This window comes from Lepidochelys olivacea, assembly GCF_965140295.1.
Source record: "Lepidochelys olivacea isolate rLepOli2 genome assembly, chromosome: 11".
NCBI lineage: Eukaryota > Metazoa > Chordata > Testudines > Cheloniidae > Lepidochelys > Lepidochelys olivacea.
Window position 1 is genome coordinate 42753340 of NC_140421.1, and position 20669 is coordinate 42774008.

The 20669-nt window shown below is 43.5% G+C and overlaps 1 protein-coding gene across 4 annotated transcripts in view; it reads right to left on the minus strand.

Moving 5' to 3' along the window:
* CHN1 (chimerin 1) overlaps window positions 1-20669 on the minus strand; it is a 167709-nt gene that overhangs the window by 11381 nt on the left and 135659 nt on the right. For all 4 annotated transcript variants that reach the window (XM_084643861.1, XM_084643859.1, XM_084643860.1 and 1 more), the window contains one exon: window positions 12061-12145. In XM_084643861.1, coding sequence (XP_084499987.1) covers window positions 12061-12145 — 85 coding nt within the window. The remainder of the gene's footprint in view (window positions 1-12060; window positions 12146-20669) is intronic.

Below are 20669 nucleotides of genomic sequence, written 5' to 3' on the forward strand. Positions count from 1 at the left end.
ATTCCCATTGATTTGAAGGGGCTTTGGATCAGGTCTCATTAACACCAGAAATGTTTAAAAATCAACATTGCTTTTCCATCTTTATGCTTTGTACACTTCATTGGTTCTCATACATCAGAACACTGCTGCAAGGGTTATAAACACTCCTGAGGAATATATCATGCTTTAAGAGAGGTTTATAAAAGGCAGAGCACATTTCTATTACCATTATTATTATGCTTTGCAGGCTTTAAAAAAAAAAAAAGCTATGTTTTTGGTCCTTATCTGAGACTGAAGTCCTGTGACAACTCAAAATTAATATTTTTGTAAGATTTAAATGCATAGTTTAAAACAAGAATAATGTTGTTGCTTTTTAAATAAAGTTGAAACATAGCCATTTTGTTATGCTTTTGTCATGGGGACGGTCGTTTCTCTGAGTTCACAATACTCTGTGGAAGCAGAATGGTATTGTTTTAGTCAGTAGGCTTTCATTTTCAGGATTTGATGAGAGTTTAACTTGGTGCTGGTTACACACCAATATAAGAATGATTATCTGTTTGCTTATTCAAGCAAGGTAAAAAGTGCATGAGTAACATGACAGGCTGCTTTCCAACAGAGTACTACAAAATCCCAGAGCAATCCATTGTTCAAACTTTCTACAGTAGTGATATTCAGCCTAAATTTGGGAAGCTGGAACACAGGGTATTGTAAGATAAATTGTCGGGTTTTTTTGTTTGTTTCTTTTTCAAATCCCAGAGCGTAGCACATCTGCTTTGCAATATCTTAGAATCCTGACATTTTCGGAGGGCCAGAACTGAATCCTGAGTGGTATCAAGCACTCACTACTTCCACTGGCTTCAAATGCTCAGCACCTCTACGGATCAGGCTCTAAAATCCATTTGCCATACTCATACAAGTAGTCCCGCTGATTTCAATTGGGCTACTTGCATGAATAAGATTAGCAGGCTTCAGACCCAAGAGTTTGTTTTATTTCATGCTTACGTCCAATTTCTACTCTCAGTTACAATGAAGTAAATCCTGAGTAACTCAGTTTACTTCAGAGTAACAGCCGTGTTAGTCTGTATTCGCAAAAAGAAAAGGAGTACTTGTGGCACCTTAGAGACTAACCAATTTATTTGAGCATAAGCTTTCGTGAGCTACAGCTCACTTCCTCAGATGCATATTGTGGAAACTGCAGCAGACTTTATATATACACAGAGAATATGAACCAATACCTCCTCCCACCCCACTGTCCTGCTGGTAATAGCTGATCTAAAGTGATCATCAGGTGGGCCATTTCCAGCACAAATCCAGGTTTTCTCACCCTCCACCCCCCCACACAAATTCACTCTCCTGCTGGTGATAGCCCATCCAAAGTGACAACTCTTTACACAATGTGCATGATAATCAAGTTGGGCTATTTCCTGCACAAATCCAGGTTTTTTCACATCCCCCCCACCCCCATACACACACAAACTCACTCTCCTGCTGGTAATAGCTCATCCAAACTGACCACTCTCCAAGTTTAAATCCAAGTTAAACCAGAACATCTGGGGGGGTGTGGGGTAGGAAAAAACAAGAGGAAACAGGCTACCTTGCATAATGACTTAGCCACTCCCAGTCTCTATTTAAGCCTAAATTAATAGTATCCAATTTGCAAATGAATTCCAATTCAGCAGTTTCTCGCTGGAGTCTGGATTTGAAGTTTTTTTGTTTTAAGATAGTGACCTTCATGTCGGTGATTGCGTGACCAGAGAGATTGAAGTGTTCTCCGACTGGTTTATGAATGTTATAATTCTTGACATCTGATTTGTGTCCATTTATTCTTTTACGTAGAGACTGTCCAGTTTGACCAATGTACATGGCAGAGGGGCATTGCTGGCACATGATGGCATATATCACATTGGTGGATATGCAGGTGAACGAGCCTCTGAGAGTGTGGCTGATGTTATTAGGCCCTGTGATGGTGTCCCCTGAATAGATATGTGGGCACAATTGGCAACGGGCTTTGTTGCAAGGATAAGTTCCTGTGTTAGTGGTTCTGTTGTGTGGTGTGTGGTTGTTGGTGAGTATTTGCTTCAGGTTGCGGGGCTGTCTGTAGGCAAGGACTGGCCTGTCTCCCAAGATTTTTGAGAGTGTTGGGTCATCCTTTAGGATAGGTTGTAGATCCTTAATAATGAGTTGGAGGGGTTTTAGTTGGGGGCTGAAGGTGACGGCTAGTGGCGTTCTGTTATTTTCTTTGTTAGGCCTGTCCTGTAGTAGGTAACTTCTGGGAACTCTTCTGGCTCTATCAATCTGTTTCTTTACTTCTGCAGGTGGGTATTGTAGTTGTAAGAAAGCTTGACAGAGATCTTGTAGGTGTTTGTCTCTGTCTGAGGGGTTGGAGCAAATGCGGTTGTATCGCAGAGCTTGGCTGTAGACGATGGATCGTGTGGTGTGGTCAGGGTGAAAGCTGGAGGCATGCAGGTAGGAATAGCGGTCAGTAGGTTTCCGGTATAGGGTGGTGTTTATGTGACCATTGTTTATTAGCACTGTAGTGTCCAGGAAGTGGATCTCTTGTGTGGACTGGACCAGGCTGAGGTTGGTGGTGGGATGGAAATTGTTGAAATCATGGTGGAATTCCTCAAGGGCTTCTTTTCCATGGGTCCAGATGATGAAGATGTCATCAATATAGCGCAAGTAGAGTAGGGGCTTTAGGGGACGAGAGCTGAGGAAGCGTTGTTCTAAATCAGCCATAAAAATGTTGGCATACTGTGGGGCCATGCAGGTACCCATAGCAGTGCCGCTGATCTGAAGGTATACATTGTCCCCAAATATGAAATAGTTATGGGTAAGGACAAAGTCACAAAGTTCAGCCACCAGGTTAGCCGTGACATTATCGGGGATAGTGTTCTTGACGGCTTGTAGTCCATCTTTGTGTGGAATGTTGGTGTAGAGGGCTTCTACATCCATAGTGGCCAGGATGGTGTTATCAGGAAGATCACCGACACTATCAGAGGCTCGTTCACCTGCACATCCACCAATGTGATATATGCCATCATGTGCCAGCAATGCCCCTCTGCCATGTACATTGGTCAAACTGGACAGTCTCTACGTAAAAGAATAAATGGACACAAATCAGATGTCAAGAATTATAACATTCATAAACCAGTCGGAGAACACTTCAATATCTCTGGTCACGCAATCACAGACATGAAGGTCGCTATCTTAAAACAAAAAAACTTCAAATCCAGGCTCCAGCGAGAAACTGCTGAATTGGAATTCATTTGCAAATTGGATACTATTAATTTAGGCTTAAATAGAGACTGGGAGTGGCTAAGTCATTATGCAAGGTAGCCTGTTTCCTCTTGTTTTTTCCTACCCCCCCCCCCCAGATGTTCTGGTTTAACTTGGATTTAAACTTGGAGAGTGGTCAGTTTGGATGAGCTATTACCAGCAGGAGAGTGAGTTTGTGTGTGTATGGGGGTGGGGGGATGTGAGAAAACCTGGATTTGTGCAGGAAATAGCCCAACTTGATTATCATGCACATTGTGTAAAGAGTTGTCACTTTGGATGGGCTATCACCAGCAGGAGAGTGAATTTGTGGGGGTGGAGGGTGAGAAAACCTGGATTTGTGCTGGAAATGGCCCACCTGATGATCACTTTAGATCAGCTATTACCAGCAGGACAGTGGGGTGGGAGGAGGTATTGTTTCATATTCTCTGTGTATATATAAAGTCTGCTGCAGTTTCCACGGTATGCATCCGATGAAGTGAGCTGTAGCTCACGAAAGCTCATGCTCAAATAAATTGGTTAGTCTCTAAGGTGCCACAAGTACTCCTTTTCAGTTTACTTCAGTGGATTAAATGCTGATTTACACCAAATAAAGGGTCTGATCCAACTCCTGTGGCGGTACATCAGTGTCTTTTCATTGACTTCCATGGGAGTTGGGTCAGGCCCTAAAAGAAAAATGTGACCCTTATTTGTTAAAACCACACAAATTACATAAAGTAACATATCGCCCAGTAAAGTCCAGAATAAAGGAAAGATTTAAGAGACTATGGGTGAAATCTAGGCCCCGCAGAGGTCAATAGCAAAACTCTCATTGACTTCAGTAAGGTCATTGTATAAGTGGATCATTTCATTGGCTGGATTTGTAGTTGAGTATAGGTTTCTTTTGTATGTTATCATCAAGCTGCAGCCATCCTTCACCAAAAAGTACATTTAGAAATTCATGAGCAGGTAGACAAGTTTACAAATTTCGGAATAAAACAGACTTTATAGATGTTGTTTTTGAAAAAGTTTCAGGTAAGCTATACTATTTTTAATAGCATATTGATCTTACTCTAAGAGTTTGGATAGGCTGTGGCATTACATGTATGAGAAATGAGCCTGACATAGCCAATGCTTTCCTAGGAAGCCCAGAAAAAGATTGCACAATTTTTCTGAAGCAACTAATATTGACTTTAGTCCATTGAGCTGAAAGAAGAAATAATGTGATCATATTAATGCATGAGCAGAGCCCAAAAATATATGCATATTAATACTGCCCTATGAGCGCCCATTACAAATATTGGCTGAGAATAAAATACGCATAGCTGTCACTTTTTGCTGTGCTGTTGATTTGATTTAGTCCGTTTTAGATTTCCTTTTGCTTACTGGTAAATGTGGCTGCTGAGCATGCTCTATTGAAATTATATCACATGTAATATACTTTATAAATTACAGTAACTCCTCACTTAATCTTGTAGTTATGTTCCTGAAAAATGCAACTTTAAGTGCAACGATGTTAAACGAATCCAATTTTCCCATACGTTTTAATGTAAATGCGGGGGGTTAGGTTCCAAGGAAATTTTTTTTGGGCAGACAAAAGGCATTATATACTGTACAGTACTGTGGTTGGGACATGCCCCTGGCTTACCTCACATCGGCACAGCCTGCTGAAGACAATGAGACAAGCAAGGATACTAGGAAGCACCTTGTGCAGTAGCAGCAGCAGCTTCCCCCCAGAAGAACAGGCGCTGACTTTGCTGGGGGATGCTCCAGGCCTGCCTCTTCCCACCCCCACTCCACCTCCTCCCCGGAGCACGCTGCATCCCCGCTCCTCCCACTTCCTGGGACTTTCTGGGAGGGAAGGGGAGGAGCGGAGAAGCGGCGCTTCCCTGCTCCTCTCCCTCCCTCCCAGCACTTCCACTTGTTAAAATTCTACCCACGGACTGCACAGAAAGTTAGGGATCAATTCCACTCCTTCTCTTAGAAATTTTGTGTGCTATTTAGGTTAAAATGATATTTCTCTTAATTTCACCACATCATCTCACTTACATTTTTAATCCCTGCAGCCTGTTTTTGTTCTCCCTCCTTGGGGCTGGATTGTGAGTAGCTCTGGCACAGGTGTACAGTAGGAGAGGAGGAACTAAGGCCTCCCCTTGTTCTGACACTGGCATGCCATAAATTCTGAGCAGAATTTCAGTTCCAGAGCTCAGAGACTCCTCCAGAATTACTTCCCCAGAGGCACTTGGCACCCCAGATGTAGCAGGGAGAGGGGGAATTAGGTAGAATCACGGCTCTGTCCCTTCCTGTTATCAGCTATGCTGGGGAGTACATGTCCCTAATGAAGATCTATGCTGAAACGGCATGATCTTGACTTTGGTGTTTACAGCCGGTGAGTACCTGTGGATGGTATCATATCACCTCCTGAGAACTGTACTTTGGCAAAGGGGTGCCTATTTAGGGTCCGATTCTGACATGATAAATCCATAATCTACAAATAATAACATTGCAGTGGACGTCATATGATGCCACTTCTCCCTGCACCTAATGGCCACCTGACTTCCTTCTTAAAAGATATGGATATTTCCAATTTGAACTGGTAATAAATTGCATGGCACAATAGAATTCTACCAAAAAAGGTACATTATTTGTATAATGTCATGTATAACATGCAAAGGGAACACTAATTAGTTCCAACAACAGTGCTGGGAGGGTGGGGGAGGAGCAGAGATGCGGCACTTTCCTGCTCCTCCCCCACCCTCCCAGCATTTCCCTGCTGCCAAACAGATGTTTGGTGATGAGGGAAGCGCTGGGAGGGAGGGGGAGGAGGCGGAGAAGAGGAACTTGTGCAATGCTCCCTTGTAAAGTCGCTGCTCTTCCACAGAATCCTACGTGCAGTGGACAAAGCAGGCAGCCAAACGACGTTATAAGGGAGCATTGTACAACTTTAAATGAGCATGTTTCCTAATGGAGCAGTGATGTAACTTTGAAACAACATTAAGCGGGAGGACGTTAAGTGAGCAGTTACTGTATATTTATAAATTAAGCTGAAAGACATTTATGTATTCTGTCTTTCTGAGGGGATGGTTTAAGGTACTGAAAGGTAGATTTACATTTTCCTCTAAGAGTTCTAAGAGATTCTCCAGACATTTATGATAACTGCAAAGTGGTGTGGGAAAGGGGCAGGAGGCCTGGGTTCTATTCTTGGGCCTGGCATTAAATCACTGTGTTACCTTGGGCAAGTCACTTAAGACTTGTTCCTCAGTTTCCCCATTTGACATAAGGGGATAATACCACTACCCACCTTTGTAAAGCACTTTGAGATCTGCAGATGAGGAGTGCTACGTAAGAGCTAACTATTAGTATTGCTTTAATGAGGGTGAACAGATGTAAAGGAATTTGCCCCAATACATCATTCATCAAATAGTAGCTTTCCTTTTACGGCAGTTAAATTCTCTTTTCTTTACTTCAAAAATTAAAGTTTACTCTCTCTGTAGCGCGCATAATCATTTACCATTCTTTAGTTTTATGGGCACTGATAATTAGCATTACTCGTAAATGCTATGATACCCAAAGCAAACACCATTTGTTGACATATTGTATTGATCTTAGTGTAACTACTGACCTGGGCTGCTCTTCTAAGTGGCACCAGGACAAAAACATGTCTCAAGCATATATGATATGCTCCCAAACTGCTTTCCCTACTCCATGGTTCTCTGGTAATGAGCAGACTGTCTATTCTGCCAGAAAACCACCTCCCACCTGTGATGGCTTCAGACCACGAATGGTATCTGCATGAGTCTTTCTTTGCTCATGTTCCTTCCTCATGCTGTCCTTTAATGCTGATAGCCTGTGCTCTTAAGTGTTAAGTGTATAGTGCAGGAGCAAAAGCAATATGATGCTAGATGAATCTACCCTTGATTTCATGTATTATAGGCTTGTGGGAGAGGGGGGAGGTAGAGAGGAAAAAACAAAACCAAGACAGACAGAAGTTGCTTGTGCACCCAGGAGAAAGTAGAGGGAGAAAGAAGAGGGACTTGGCTGTGTCTTTAAGGCACAGTTCTGAGTTGGTGGAGGAATGGAGGCTTAACTGGACATAAAACTGAGTCTTAACTTTGGAAATAAAAATATCATCTTGTTTCAAGAAGTGCAGAGGAGCAACAGATTAATCATGAAACCTCATCAGTCAAAATGGCAGCCACCTGCTCTTCACAATTCTCTCTCACAGGTTTTTTGGTTTATGTGAGACAAGTTCCTACTGGACCACTGTTCACGTCACAAAAACCACCAGCACCACCACCTTCCCTATTTGGCAGTCTCAGCAGAGATGTACTGACACTGCGATTACCCCTGGACCTCATGCAGGAGGATGACTATAATCATTCTTCTTTCCCTGCCAATCAACACAAGGGGTAGGGACAAACTGCCTTGGAGAGATAATTATACTGTATATGGGGCAAAGAACATAGACGTTAACCAGGCTCTGTTCTGGCTGGAGATGCTGAGTTGTAATAAAGAATGAATAAGTACAGTTCTAGTTGCTATGACATATTAGCTAGCTGGTATAGCATAATATGTATTGTTGGTACTATCCTGGTTCTAGTTTCCCCCCCCCAAGTATTGCTTGTGCTCTTATGCCATAAATTAATCTATATGCCAATGGCAACAATCTCCTTACGTCCATTTTTCTTTCCGCCTCCTGCTTTCTGAAATGGGTGACTTTTATCCTTATAAAGGGAATCCAGGAATGCCCTGCATTTTTATTCCTATGTCTCTTGCTAAGAGACAGACTCAAAATGATTGAGTGTGTTCCCTGCAGTATTCATTTACAGCCGTAATAAGTATCGCTTTTGTACAGCTAATAGATTCAGCTTATGATCTGTAATTGTTTGCTTTAAAAAAGCAAACTGAGTAAAAAGTACAGAATATTATAATAAGCATAGTTTTGTTCCTAAAGCATTTTCAATAAAATTATCACACCGATCACAAGTCAGACTTTCTGGAGTTTCCTGGAGTGACACGGAGCCCAGTTTGAATGTTAGCAGGCTGCATCCTGCTCAATCCTCTAATTTTTAATGTGGACTTCTACTCAGAAAAGTGATGGGTGTCCTGGGGTTCATCGTTTATGGTCTCTCGATTTCCATAGCAAAGGTGTTCAGTTCAGAAGAACAAACAATTTCACAGGGAAAATTAAGCCCTCATTTATACCTGCGGTACCCACATTCTTTCATTTATGCCCTCAGTTACACCAGTGCAGCCTCTCAATTGCACAGTTCTAGCTCACTGGAACAAGTAAACAATCTTTTGATGATGCACAAGAAGGAATAGAATCCAGCTCACTCGCTCTTAGCTCTGTTGGTTCAGGAGAGTGAAACAGCATTAAAAAGCCGCACAAGTTATTTTTCTTCATTCAGTAAGCAAGATGCAACTTTGAACACACACGTGGAGCAGATCTACTGAGTTTAGAAGGTGGCATTTTTTACATAGCCACTTTTCAGAAGAGAACCACATTTACTGAATTGAACTTTTTCATGGAATGTTAAGTAATCTTTCCCTACCCTTCCACCAGACACATTCAACATCACTGCTGGAGCTGTTAATGGTTCCCATTTCCTCCACATAACACCTCTGTCTTTGAGGGTCCATTTCCTGGCCACCATCCATTCTGCTGAAAATGACAGAATTTGGCCTCCATTCAGAACTCATTTGTCCTGGTGAGGGGGTTTGTCGTTTATTAACACGTGGCACTTTCTCTCTTCCACCCACCAGGGGCTGAGTACAAGCGGTTGGCTAGGGGGTTGAGAGAACAAGGATAATTATGTGAAGCCTGTGAGTATCTTACCACCGGCACAACCTGTCATTCCTCAGATAAGGTATGACAGCCATCATAAAGATTATGATCACCAGCTAAGTGGCCTTGAGCAGTCACGAAGTGTAGTAATCTCTTGGTGGGCTTTATCTTGTAGTGTACTTTATTGATAGCATGAAATGGAATTACAAATAAAAAAAATCGCTGTATTTATTGGGTGTTATTGATATGGGTATGACAACTTTAGACAAACAGAAAAGTCCAGTTATGTCTGAAATTCTAAAGCCATCCAGTTCACATTTGTTCCTTTCTTATTACAGTCACCCTTGTACAGAGCCAAAAAGAGAAAAAGAGAAAGCACTGTAGTTATTTCCCACTTCCATAATACAAGCTAAGAAAAGGAAACCAGTAGGATCTTTTGGAGAAAAATCTGCATTAAAATATAAAATAAGAAAACAATGTTGTCTAGAATAGTTATAAATAAAAATAGTAAAAAGAAAAGTACTGTCAGTTTAATTATAAAACCTATCTTTTTTGCGCATTCCACAAAAGTGTGCAACTACTCTGAAAAGTGACACTGTAGACTTTCTATTTATTGTCTTTATTGAACTTCCAGATCAATGCTACTTAATGTAAACTAAAAAGCCCGTTATTTTTCCTAACTGCCAGCGTTGCAAATTCAACATGAGATCAGAAACAGAGAGCTGTGTATTTTCTGGCTCATGTATCATCAACTATAAAAAGTCTACTCTGAAAATTTAGCTGACATCTCTCTTGCTGATGCATGAAGCAGAATAAAATCAAGCTCCCTTTCACAGAGTTGCATTGGCTGTGCAGATTTAACAAGAGTAAAATGTGGCAAAACATTAATTTAATGAGTAGAGTATGTAGCTAGAACTCTGAATAAACATGTGTTAGGACTACGGAGTAAGGAAGTGCCATTTTCACAGAATATAACTGCACAGGAATGTTCTTTCATTTGTTTCAGTTATTTCTATAACTAATAAGCTAAAAAACTTTCAGAGTAACAGCCGTGTTAGTCTGTATTCGCAAAAAGAAAAGGAGTACTTGTGGCACCTTAGAGACTAACCAATTTATTTGAGCATGAGCTTTCGTGAGCTACAGCTCACTTCATCGGATGCATACCGTGGAAAGTGCAGCAGACTTTATATACACACAGAGAATATGAAACAATACCTCCTCCCACCCCACTGTCCTGCTGGTAATAGCTTATCTAAAGTGATCATCAAGTTGGGCCATTTCCAACACAAATCCAGGTTTTCTCACCCTCCACCCCCCCACACAAACTCACTCTCCTGCTGGTGATAGCCCATCCAAAGTGACAACTCTCTACACAATGTGCATGATAATCAAGTTGGGCCATTTCCTGCACAAATCCAGGTTCTCTCACCCCCTCACCCCCCTCCCAATAACCACACACACACACACAGGATAGTGAGTTTGTGTGTGTGGTTTTTGGGAGGGGGGTGAGAGAACCTGGATTTGTGCAGGAAATGGCCCAACTTGATTATCATGCACATTGTGTAGAGAGTTGTCACTTTGGATGGGCTATCACCAGCAGGAGAGTGAGTTTGTGTGGGGGGGTGGAGGGTGAGAAAACCTGGATTTGTGCTGGAAATGGCCCAACTTGATGATCACTTTAGATAAGCTATTACCAGCAGGACAGTGGGGTGGGAGGAGGTATTGTTTCATATTCTCTGTGTGTATATAAAGTCTGCTGCACTTTCCACGGTATGCATCCGATGAAGTGAGCTGTAGCTCACGAAAGCTCATGCTCAAATAAATTGGTTAGTCTCTAAGGTGCCACAAGTACTCCTTTTCTTTTTGCTAAAAAACTTTATGAACTATAAAGATTCTGTTGACAAAAAAATCTGCATCAATGACACAATAAAAAAATTACACATCAAACATTTCTTGTGAAATATTTCATGATTTTTCAGTCATAGCTTTTCTATAAACTTATTTGTTTATGTTGAAATTTCTACCATTTTGCATTGATGCTATAAAAATCCTATTATTTGCTTAAGACAAGATTTCAGAAATCTTTAGACAGGGAAAAAATTCTTAAATTAGCTTGAAAATTCAGTTTCCAGGGCAACAAATGCAGCTTTTCATACATCAACATTTCTTTATACTACTTTTATAAAATTAGTTACAGGAAAATCATAAGGCACATTTTAAATAAAGCAACTTGTTTTTCCAATTACTTTGATCTTTTTCTCCTAAAGTTGATTTCTCTCCCTTTTCAGAGGCTACCAATAATATTGCTGAATTATTTTACCTAAGTTCTTTAGCTAGAACAGAAAGACTAAATCCCCAAATGCATGCAGTATCTGTCTGTCCAGGCATTTATAACATAGCCTCTAAGTGCTTTTATAGATTTATGTATACACCCATTTTAATCATCTTTATTTCTCTTCTTCTCAATCCATTAATTTATTTTTTCAAATTAGAGAGAGCATCTGTGTATAGTCGTTAGAGCACACACACAAACAAGACAGAGTCTGGACGACTGGGTTCTGTACCAAGCTCCCTTTCTAACTCAATAGGCAACTTCTGGCAAGTCACTTTACTGCTCTGCGACTCAGTTTATCCATCTGTAAAATGAATCTAAATATCTATCTCACAAAGGTGTTGTGAGGTTTGTCTACAAGCTTCATTAAGATCCTCAATAAGTTTCTCATACACACCCACCCCACACACAGACTCATCCATTACAAAGTAAATACAACAACTCATTCAAGCTACTTCTCCTACATGCTGAAAGAAAGGAAAGATAGATTATTATTTCCATCTCTGACTGTTGGAAGGCATTTAGATAGTAAGGTTCAACGGTCAATAGAAGCACCTGATACAATGATCACTGAAATGAAAGGGCATCTTTCCAGTGATTTTAACAGGAGGATCAGACTCTAGGTGCACAATTTATTAAGAAATAGATAGTATGTCTAAGGCTTTACAGCAGCAGGATTGTCTTAAGAAGCAAAGAATGAACCAGTTACCTGCACATTTTACTCCCTGAGCAATGAGGCCCCACATAAAGTTGGCACAGTATTCACACCAGTGTGGACCCCTGAACGTGTGAACCTAGAAAACAGTAGCAGAAAGAGAGACTAGATTATTTCACAGGTATAATATTAATGAGCATAAATGAGCCACGGTTCCCTTTTTACTAAGGTAATAGTTGCGTTCATTTCCCTTCATTCTGGTTTGGGGCTTACCACTGAAGGAAAAGATGACACAATCTAAGAGAAAGATTTAACTGCCAAGATTCTTATAGCATGGAAAAAGGTGAGCTTTCTATCCCGATGGCCATCCTGAACAAAGGAGTCCAGTCCTTAGGAAATGGCTTTGCTTAACATGAACAGATCTATAGGGTCAAGTGATGGAATCCTCAGCCCCACCTGACCTAGAGAGGTGCAGCTGGGCTAGGCTCACTAAGCCAGGATATGTAAACCAGCAGACAGCCAGTTTCCTGTGCCTCTCCTCCCCTGACCACCACCAAGGGTGGGATTTCAGCACTGTGCATTAGTGCTGTAAATGGAACTAAACAGCAACTGCTTTCCAACACAGAGAAGAGTATGTAAGGGACCTGGGGTCCCCTCATTTGGGATTCATGCTGCCTGTCCCCTACATATGGTCTTGCATACTGCAGGGCTTGTGCCTAAATCAGAAAGAGCCCTGCTAGGCAAATGTATTGGTACAACATATACTCCTGGGGGAATTCTGTGCCAAAAATTAAAACTTCTGCAACAAAAAATTTAAAATTCTGTGCACAATATTTTAAAATTCTCCAAATTTTATTTGTCAAAATAACACAATATAATCACACCAGTTTTAATTATTTTTGGTCATTTATTTCAAAATACTTGTCAGCAAGTATGTCTGTAACAATACATACAACAAAAAAGATTCAGGACATTTTTTTTGACAAATAGATTTCTTACTAGGCATATTAATATAGAACGCTGAGTAATAATTCATTTAAACTAAAATACAGAACCGTATTGTCCGCACCCATCAGAAGCAGTGCAAAGGCTTGGGGGAATCAGGGGTAACAGAGGAGCTGAGGGAGAGGGAAGTAGATTGCTGGGAAGGAGCCTGGGTGTGAACTTGGAGGGTTGTTGTATATGGGTGGAAAAAGTATGGAACAGGTTTTTTTGGGAGGCTGGGAGGAATTGTTAGGGAGCTTCCCCCATGCAGATCCTGGCTGACCCCTAGCCTCTCCCATTCAGCAGGCACATCTGCCCCTGTCCCCATGTGTTCCTGCACCCCCATGTGTCCTTGCACCCCCGTCCACGTGTCCCTTCACCCCCCACTCAGACACCCACTCCCCCATCCCCATTTGGCGCTGCCCCCTCCCCCATCTCCATGTGGCTCTGTACCCCCTCCCCCATCGCTATGTGTCTCCATGCCCCCACTCAGCAACTCCCCTTTCCCTATGTAGCTCTGCACCCCATCCCCCATCACCATGTGACCCTGAACCTCCTTCCCCCCTGTGGCCCTGTGCCTCCACTCCCATTCAGCCCCTGCCCTAATCTGTCCTCCCCCACTAGCTCTTACGAGCCCATCTGACCCCCCAGCAGTCCCACACTGTCTGTCTTCCCAAATCCCCTGTCTCCTGACCTGGCCTGACAGGCACTGTGAAGAAGGCAGGCTCGTTCTCTTCCCTAGCTGGCTGGGAGCAGCTCCTGTGTTCTATCACCACAGCACCCCCCTGGTGGGCAAAAGGTGGAACTGCAGAAGTTATTTTCTGCAGGGAGCTGCTGCTGTTCTTGCACCACAGCGTCCTCTGGTGGGCAAAAGGCAGAACTGCAGCAACATTTCAGCAGAAGCTTTTTTCTGCACAAACAATAAAAATATGCACAGCTCATTAATTATGCACATGCGCAGTAGCACAGAATTCCCTCAGGAGTAAACATAGAAATGCTGAATACATAGTCAGAGATTCCTTGATTTAGTATAAAGGATTAGCCTTTTTTCAGAACAATGTTACATATTGAAAACCTGCATGCATGAATTTAGTAAGCAGAAAATGAACAGGAATCCACTTAAGCAAGAACAAATTCAAAGCTAAGGAGGAAGCTAATGCTAGTCTCAGTCCAGGCTCGCCTGCTTGTTCCAGTCCTTCAGCCACAATGAGCTGCCTCTGATTTATTCTGGTAGGCTTCCTGCTTAGAAAACCACAAGATTCTTAGCAGAAAAAATCTTTATTTTGTTAACCAATGTAAAGGACTTTGAGTGGTTACTTGTAATAGATGGTGAACATAAATTAAATCAGTAACTGATGATCACAAAGTAATGAAATTCATAGTCAAGAATATTTTAGCCTTAACTCATTCAGTTCTTCTTAGATATTGACAGGGGGTCATCTTGCGCAAATATATGCAATACCTAATCATAAGTGGGTGTATCAAAGAGAAAGGTGAACCTTTTTCAAACTTGGGTGCCTTAAGTTAATAATCTAAATTCATACAGTATTTAGTGGATATAAATAATGGATCTGAAGTGGCCTGATTTTCAGAGGTGTTGAGCATCCAATCCACAGCTCCACTGACTCCAGTGGGGCAGAAATAGGTCAAAATGACACTTATCTTACACAAAATGAGTATTCAGAGCAGTTCATGGAAATTTAGGTAAACATTTGGGTTTCATTAAGGTGTCCATAAACCGTTAGAAATCGGTACCAATAAAGAAAAAGTAACTGCTATATGACAGGTGTTTAGGTAAATCTAAGAGCCAGTCTGGAAACTTACTCCTGAATGTCATTGTGATTTTTATATAGAGTCAGGCTTTTAATGCTATAACAATCAGGTTTTGGTGGTATTTTCTTTGGTATTTTTAAACCATAGGGGTATTTGTAACTATATTAGGGTTAGACTGTGAAACCAGTACGCATATTTAGCAATACCGTACACCATGAGTAGTTCCACTGAAGTCAATGGGCTGCTTGTGAAGTATCACTGTCCAGCCTTGATATGCAACTAAAAACATATTAAAATATTGTTGACACTGTGTAGTCCATCCCACTAACCTCTTGCCTGGCTGACCCTCAGCATCTGCTTCCTCTATTCCTGCCCCTGTGCTGTCAAACACCTCTGGAGGAAGTCCTTTGGATTTCCTCCACTACTGACACAAATTCATTCTCTCTTTCCTTAACTCTACTATGTAATTTGCTAGGGAACCGTACTTTGCCACCCTTGCTGAATTCCACTCCATGGCCTCCCTCTTGAAACTCTACCTCATAGACTCATAGATATTAAAGTCAGAAGGGACCATTATGATCATCTAGTCTGACCTCCTGTCACGGTTCCTCCCCCACTCTGAACTCTAGGGTACAGATGTGGGGACCTGCATGAAAAACCTCCTAAGCTTATCTTTACCAGCTTAGGTCAAAACTTCCCCAAGGTACAAAATATTACCCCCGTTATCCTTGGACTGGCCGCTACCACCACCAAACTAATACTGGTTACTGGGGAAGAGCTGTTTGGACGCGTCCTTCCCCCCAAAATACTTCCCAAAACCTTGCACCCCACTTCCTGGACAAGGTTTGGTAAACAGCCTCACCAATTTGCCTAGGTGACTACAGACCCAGACCCTTGGATCTTAAAAACACTGAACAATCCTCCCAACACTTGCACCCCCCCTTTCCTGGGAAATGTTGGATAAAAAGCCTCACCAATTTGCATAGGTGACCACAGACCCAAACCCTTGGATCTGAGAACAATGAAAAAGCATTCAGTGTTTTACAAGAAGACTCTTAATAAAAAATAGAAGTAAATAGAAATAAAGAAATCCCCCCTGTAAAATCAGGATGGTAGATATCTTACAGGGTAATTAGATTCAAAAACATAGAGAACCCCTCTAGGCAAAACCTTAAGTTACAAAAAAGATACACAGACAGAAATAGTTATTCTATTCAGCACAATTCTTTTCTCAGCCATTTAAAGAAATCATAATCTAACACATACCTAGCTAGATTACTTACTAAAAGTTCTAAGACTCCATTCCTGTTCTGTCCCCGGCCAAGACGACTACAGACAGACACAGACCCGTTGTTTCTCTCCCTCCTCCCAGCTTTTGAAAGTATCTTGTCTCCTCATTGGTCATTTTGGTCAGGTGCCAGCGAGGTTACCTTTAGCTTCTTAACCCTTTACAGGTGAGAGGAGCTTTCCCCTGGCCAGGAGGGATTTCAAAGGGGTTTACCCTTCCCTTTATATTTATGACACGCCCCCCAAATCTCAGCTAGGGTGAAACACTGGCTGGGATTTCTTCCTGGAGCTCTAGGAAAACAGAGTTAATAAGACACATGCATCTCTAAATATACTACCAAGTACATAAAGACTAACAATATTTTCCACATCTCAAGGATGATTTTAACCAGTTGATTCTGGGAAACTTTCACGGGAGAGTGCATCAGCCACTTTGTTAGAAGCTCCTGAGATGTGTTGGATGTCGAAATCAAAATCTTGGAGAGCTAAACTCCACCGAAGAAGTTTTTTGTTAGTTTCTTTGACGGTGTGAAGCCACTTTAGTGCAGCATGGTCGGTTTGCAGGTGGAAACGCTGTCCCCAAACATATGGGCGTAGCTTTTCCAGAGCGTAGACAATGGCATAACATTCTTTTTCAGTGACTGACCAGTTGCTTTCCCTCTCAGACAGTTTTTTGCTGAGAAACACTACAGGGTGGAATTCTTGATCAGGTCCTTTCTGCATTAAAACTGCTCCCACACCACGCTCGGATGCATCTGTGGTTACTAGGAACGGTTTGTCAAAGTCTGGGGCCCTTAGTACAGGGTCAGACATGAGTGTCGCTTTAAGCTTGTTAAAGGCCTTCTGACACTTTCCGGTCCACTGAACAGCATTTGGCTGTTTCTTTTTGGTTAGGTCTGTCAGTGGGGCAGCGATTTGGCTGTAGTGCGGTACAAATCGTCTGTAATAACCGGCCAAGCCTAAGAAGGATTGAACCTGTTTCTTTGACTTTGGGACAGGCCACTTTTGGATAGCATCCACTTTGGCCTGTAGGGGGCTGATAGTTCCTTGACCCACCTGGTGTCCAAGGTAAGTCACTCTGTTTAGGCCTATTTGACACTTCTTAGCCTTAACAGTTAGTCCTGCCTCCCTTATGCGCTCAAGGACTTTTTGTAGATGTTCCAGGTGGTCTGCCCAGGAATCCGAAAATATGGCCACATCGTCAAGGTAGGCGACTGCATATTCTCCTAATCCCGCTAGGAGACCATCTACAAGTCTTTGGAAAGTGGCGGGTGCATTTTGCAGCCCGAAAGGGAGTACATTAAACTCATACAGCCCGAGATGTGTGATGAAGGCTGACCTTTCCTTGGCAGATTCATCTAGCGGTACCTGCCAGTACCCCTTGGTTAAGTCCAAGGTAGAGATGAACTGGGCCCGTCCCAGTTTCTCTAATAGTTCATCAGTGCGTGGCATTGGATAGTTGTCTGGGCGAGTTACAGCATTTAGCTTACGGTAGTCCACGCAAAAACGTATTTCCCCATCTGGTTTGGGAACTAGAACCACTGGAGATGCCCATGCACTTTCAGAGGGGCGGATTACACCCATCTGTAACATATCCTGGATCTCCCGTTCTATAGCAGTTTTAGCTTGAGGAGACACCCGGTAAGGTTGGACCCTAATTGGGTGAGCATTACCTGTGTCAATGGAGTGGTATGCCCGTTCAGTCAGTCCTGGGGTGGCTGAGAACGTTGGCGCGTAGCTAGTGCACAGCTCCTGGATCTGCTGTTGCTGCATACGCCCAAGGGTCATGGAGAGGTTCACCTCTTCCACACCACCAGCACATTTCCCTTCGTAATAGACACCTTCAGGCCACTCAGCGTCGTCTCCTCCCTGGGCTGTAAACTGACAAACCTTTAATTCTCTGGAATAAAAGGGCTTTAGAGAATTAATATGATACACCTTAGGCTTTCGGTTGGAGGTGGGGAATGCTATGAGATAATTAACAGCTCCCAGGCGCTCCTGGACCATGAATGGCCCTTCCCACGATGCTTCCATTTTATGGGCCTGGAGCGCCTTTAAGACCATGACCTGGTCTCCTACTTTGAAGGAACGCTCTCTGGCATGTTTATCATACCAGGCTTTTTGCTCTTTTTGAGCATCCTGTAAGTTTTCTCTAGCAAGGGCTAAAGAGGTTCGGAGGGTGTTTTGTAGGTTGGTTACAAAGTCCAGAATGTTAGTTCCTGGAGAAGGTGTAAATCCCTCCCATTGCTGCTTCACCAACTGCAATGGCCCCTTAACCTCACGGCCATATACAAGTTCAAATGGGGAAAACCCTAAACTGGCATGTGGTACAGCTCTGTAGGCAAAGAGCAACTGCTGCAATACTAGGTCCCAATCATTGGAGTGCTCATTTACGAATTTACGTATCATGGCCCCCAAAGTTCCATTAAACTTCTCCACCATGCCATTTGTTTGATGATGGTAAGGAGTGGCAACCAAGTGATTTACCCCATGAGCTTCCCAAAGGTTTTTCATAGTTCCTGCCAGGAAATTAGTCCCTGCATCTGTGAGGATGTCGGAGGGCCAACCTACCCTGGCAAAAATGTCTGCTAGTGCCTGGCACACACTTTTAGCCCTGGTGTTGCTTAGAGCTACTGCTTCCGGCCATCGGGTGGCAAAATCCATGAAAGTCAGTATGTACTGCTTTCCTCTGGGAGTCTTCTTCGGAAAAGGACCCAGAATATCCACAGCTACTCGCTGAAATGGAACTTCAATGATGGGGAGTGGCTGGAGAGGAGCTTTGACCTGGTCTTGGGGTTTTCCCACTCTTTGGCACACCTCACAAGACTGGACATAGGTAGAAACATCCTTGCCCATTCCCTCCCAGTGGAATGACCCCCCCAAACGGTCTTTGGTCCTGTTCACCCCAGCATGGCCACTAGGGTGATCATGGGCTAAGCTCAAGAGCTTGGCCCGGTATTTAGTTGGAACTACCAACTGTCTCTGAGGATGCCAGTCTTCCTGGTGTCCCCCAGAAAGAGTTTCCTTGTATAAAAGTCCTCTTTCTACAACAAACCTGGATCGATTAGAAGAGCTGAGAGACGGTGGGTTGCTCCGTGCCGCCGTCCACGCTCTCTGGAGGCTTTCATCTGCTTCCTGTTCAGTCTGGAACTGTTCCCTTGATGCTGGAGACATCAGTTCCTCATTGGATTGTGGACCTAGGCTTGGTCCCTCTGGAAGCGATATAGAGGATGGAGCTGCTTCTGTTGACTGTGAACCGCTCTCCGCTGGTGCACTATGTTGGGATTCAGGCTCCGGCTGAGCCTCTTGGGTAGGGTTATCGGCTGCTGCCAGTTCAGGTTCAGTGGGGCCCTCTGGTGTTGAGGTTGCAAGTACTGGATTCAGTGCTGACACGGGGTCTGGTGTTGGTTGTTCGGCTGGTTCTGGTTCTGGGACTGGTTCCGTCTGGGTCTCTGGGACTGGATCCACTACTGCTGTTGCAGACATTGGCCTGGGGTCCGGGTCCATCACCTCTGACCGGGTTCTGATAGAAGTTTCCGGAACAGAGCTAGGCCTCACGGCTTGTTTAGCCTGGCTGCGGGTGACTGTTCCCACCCTCTTGGCCTGCTTCACATGATTGGCCAAGTCTTCCCCCAACAGCATGGGGATGGGATAATCATCATAGACTGCAAAAGTCCACATTCCTGACCAGCCCTTGTACTGGACAGGCAACTTGGCTGTAGGCAAATTGAAAGAGTTGGACTTGAAGGGTTGAATCGTCACTTGGATCTCTGGGTTGATTAAATTGGGGTCCACTAAGGAAGCATGGATAGCTGACACTTGTGCTCCGGTGTCCCTCCACGCGGTGACCTTCTTCCCGCCCACACTCACAGTTTCCCTCCGCTCCAAGGGTATCTGGGAGGTATCTGGGCCTGTGGACCTCTGGTGTGATTCCGGTGCAATGAACTTAATCTGTTGGGGTTCTTGGGGCAGTTGGCCTTTACATGCCCCAGCTCGTTACATTTAAAACATCGTCCAGCTGACGGGTCACCGGGGCGAGGTGGGTTGCTGGAGAACGGGGTGGTGGGACGATAAGGGGTCTGGAGGGTTCTTTGGGAGGTAGGTGGGGCTTTGGGCGGCCCCCGGTAATAGGGTGTGGTCTGGGGTGGTCCCTTCTGCTCTCCGCTCCAACTGCGACCAATTTTCTTCTTCTCTGCCACCTCCACCCATCTGGCTCCAATCTCTCCTGCCTCGATTACAGTTTTGGGTTTCCCATCTAGGATGTATCTTTCTATTTCCTCAGGAACACCCTCTAAAAATTGTTCCATTTGCATTAGGAAGGGCAAATTTACTGGAGATTCAACACTTGCTCCTGATATCCAGGCATCCCAATGTTTCACAATGTGGTAGGCATGTCGGGTAAATGACATGTCTGGTTTCCACCTTAGGGCTCGGAACCTCCGACGAGACTGCTCGGGTGTTATCCCCATTCTGACTCTCGCCTTGGATTTAAACAGTTCATACTTGTTCATATGTTCTCTAGGCATTTCAGCTGCCACCTCAGCTAAGGGTCCACTGAGCTGCGGCCTCAGCTCTACCATGTATTGGTCAGTAGAGATGTTGTACCCAAGGCAGGCCCT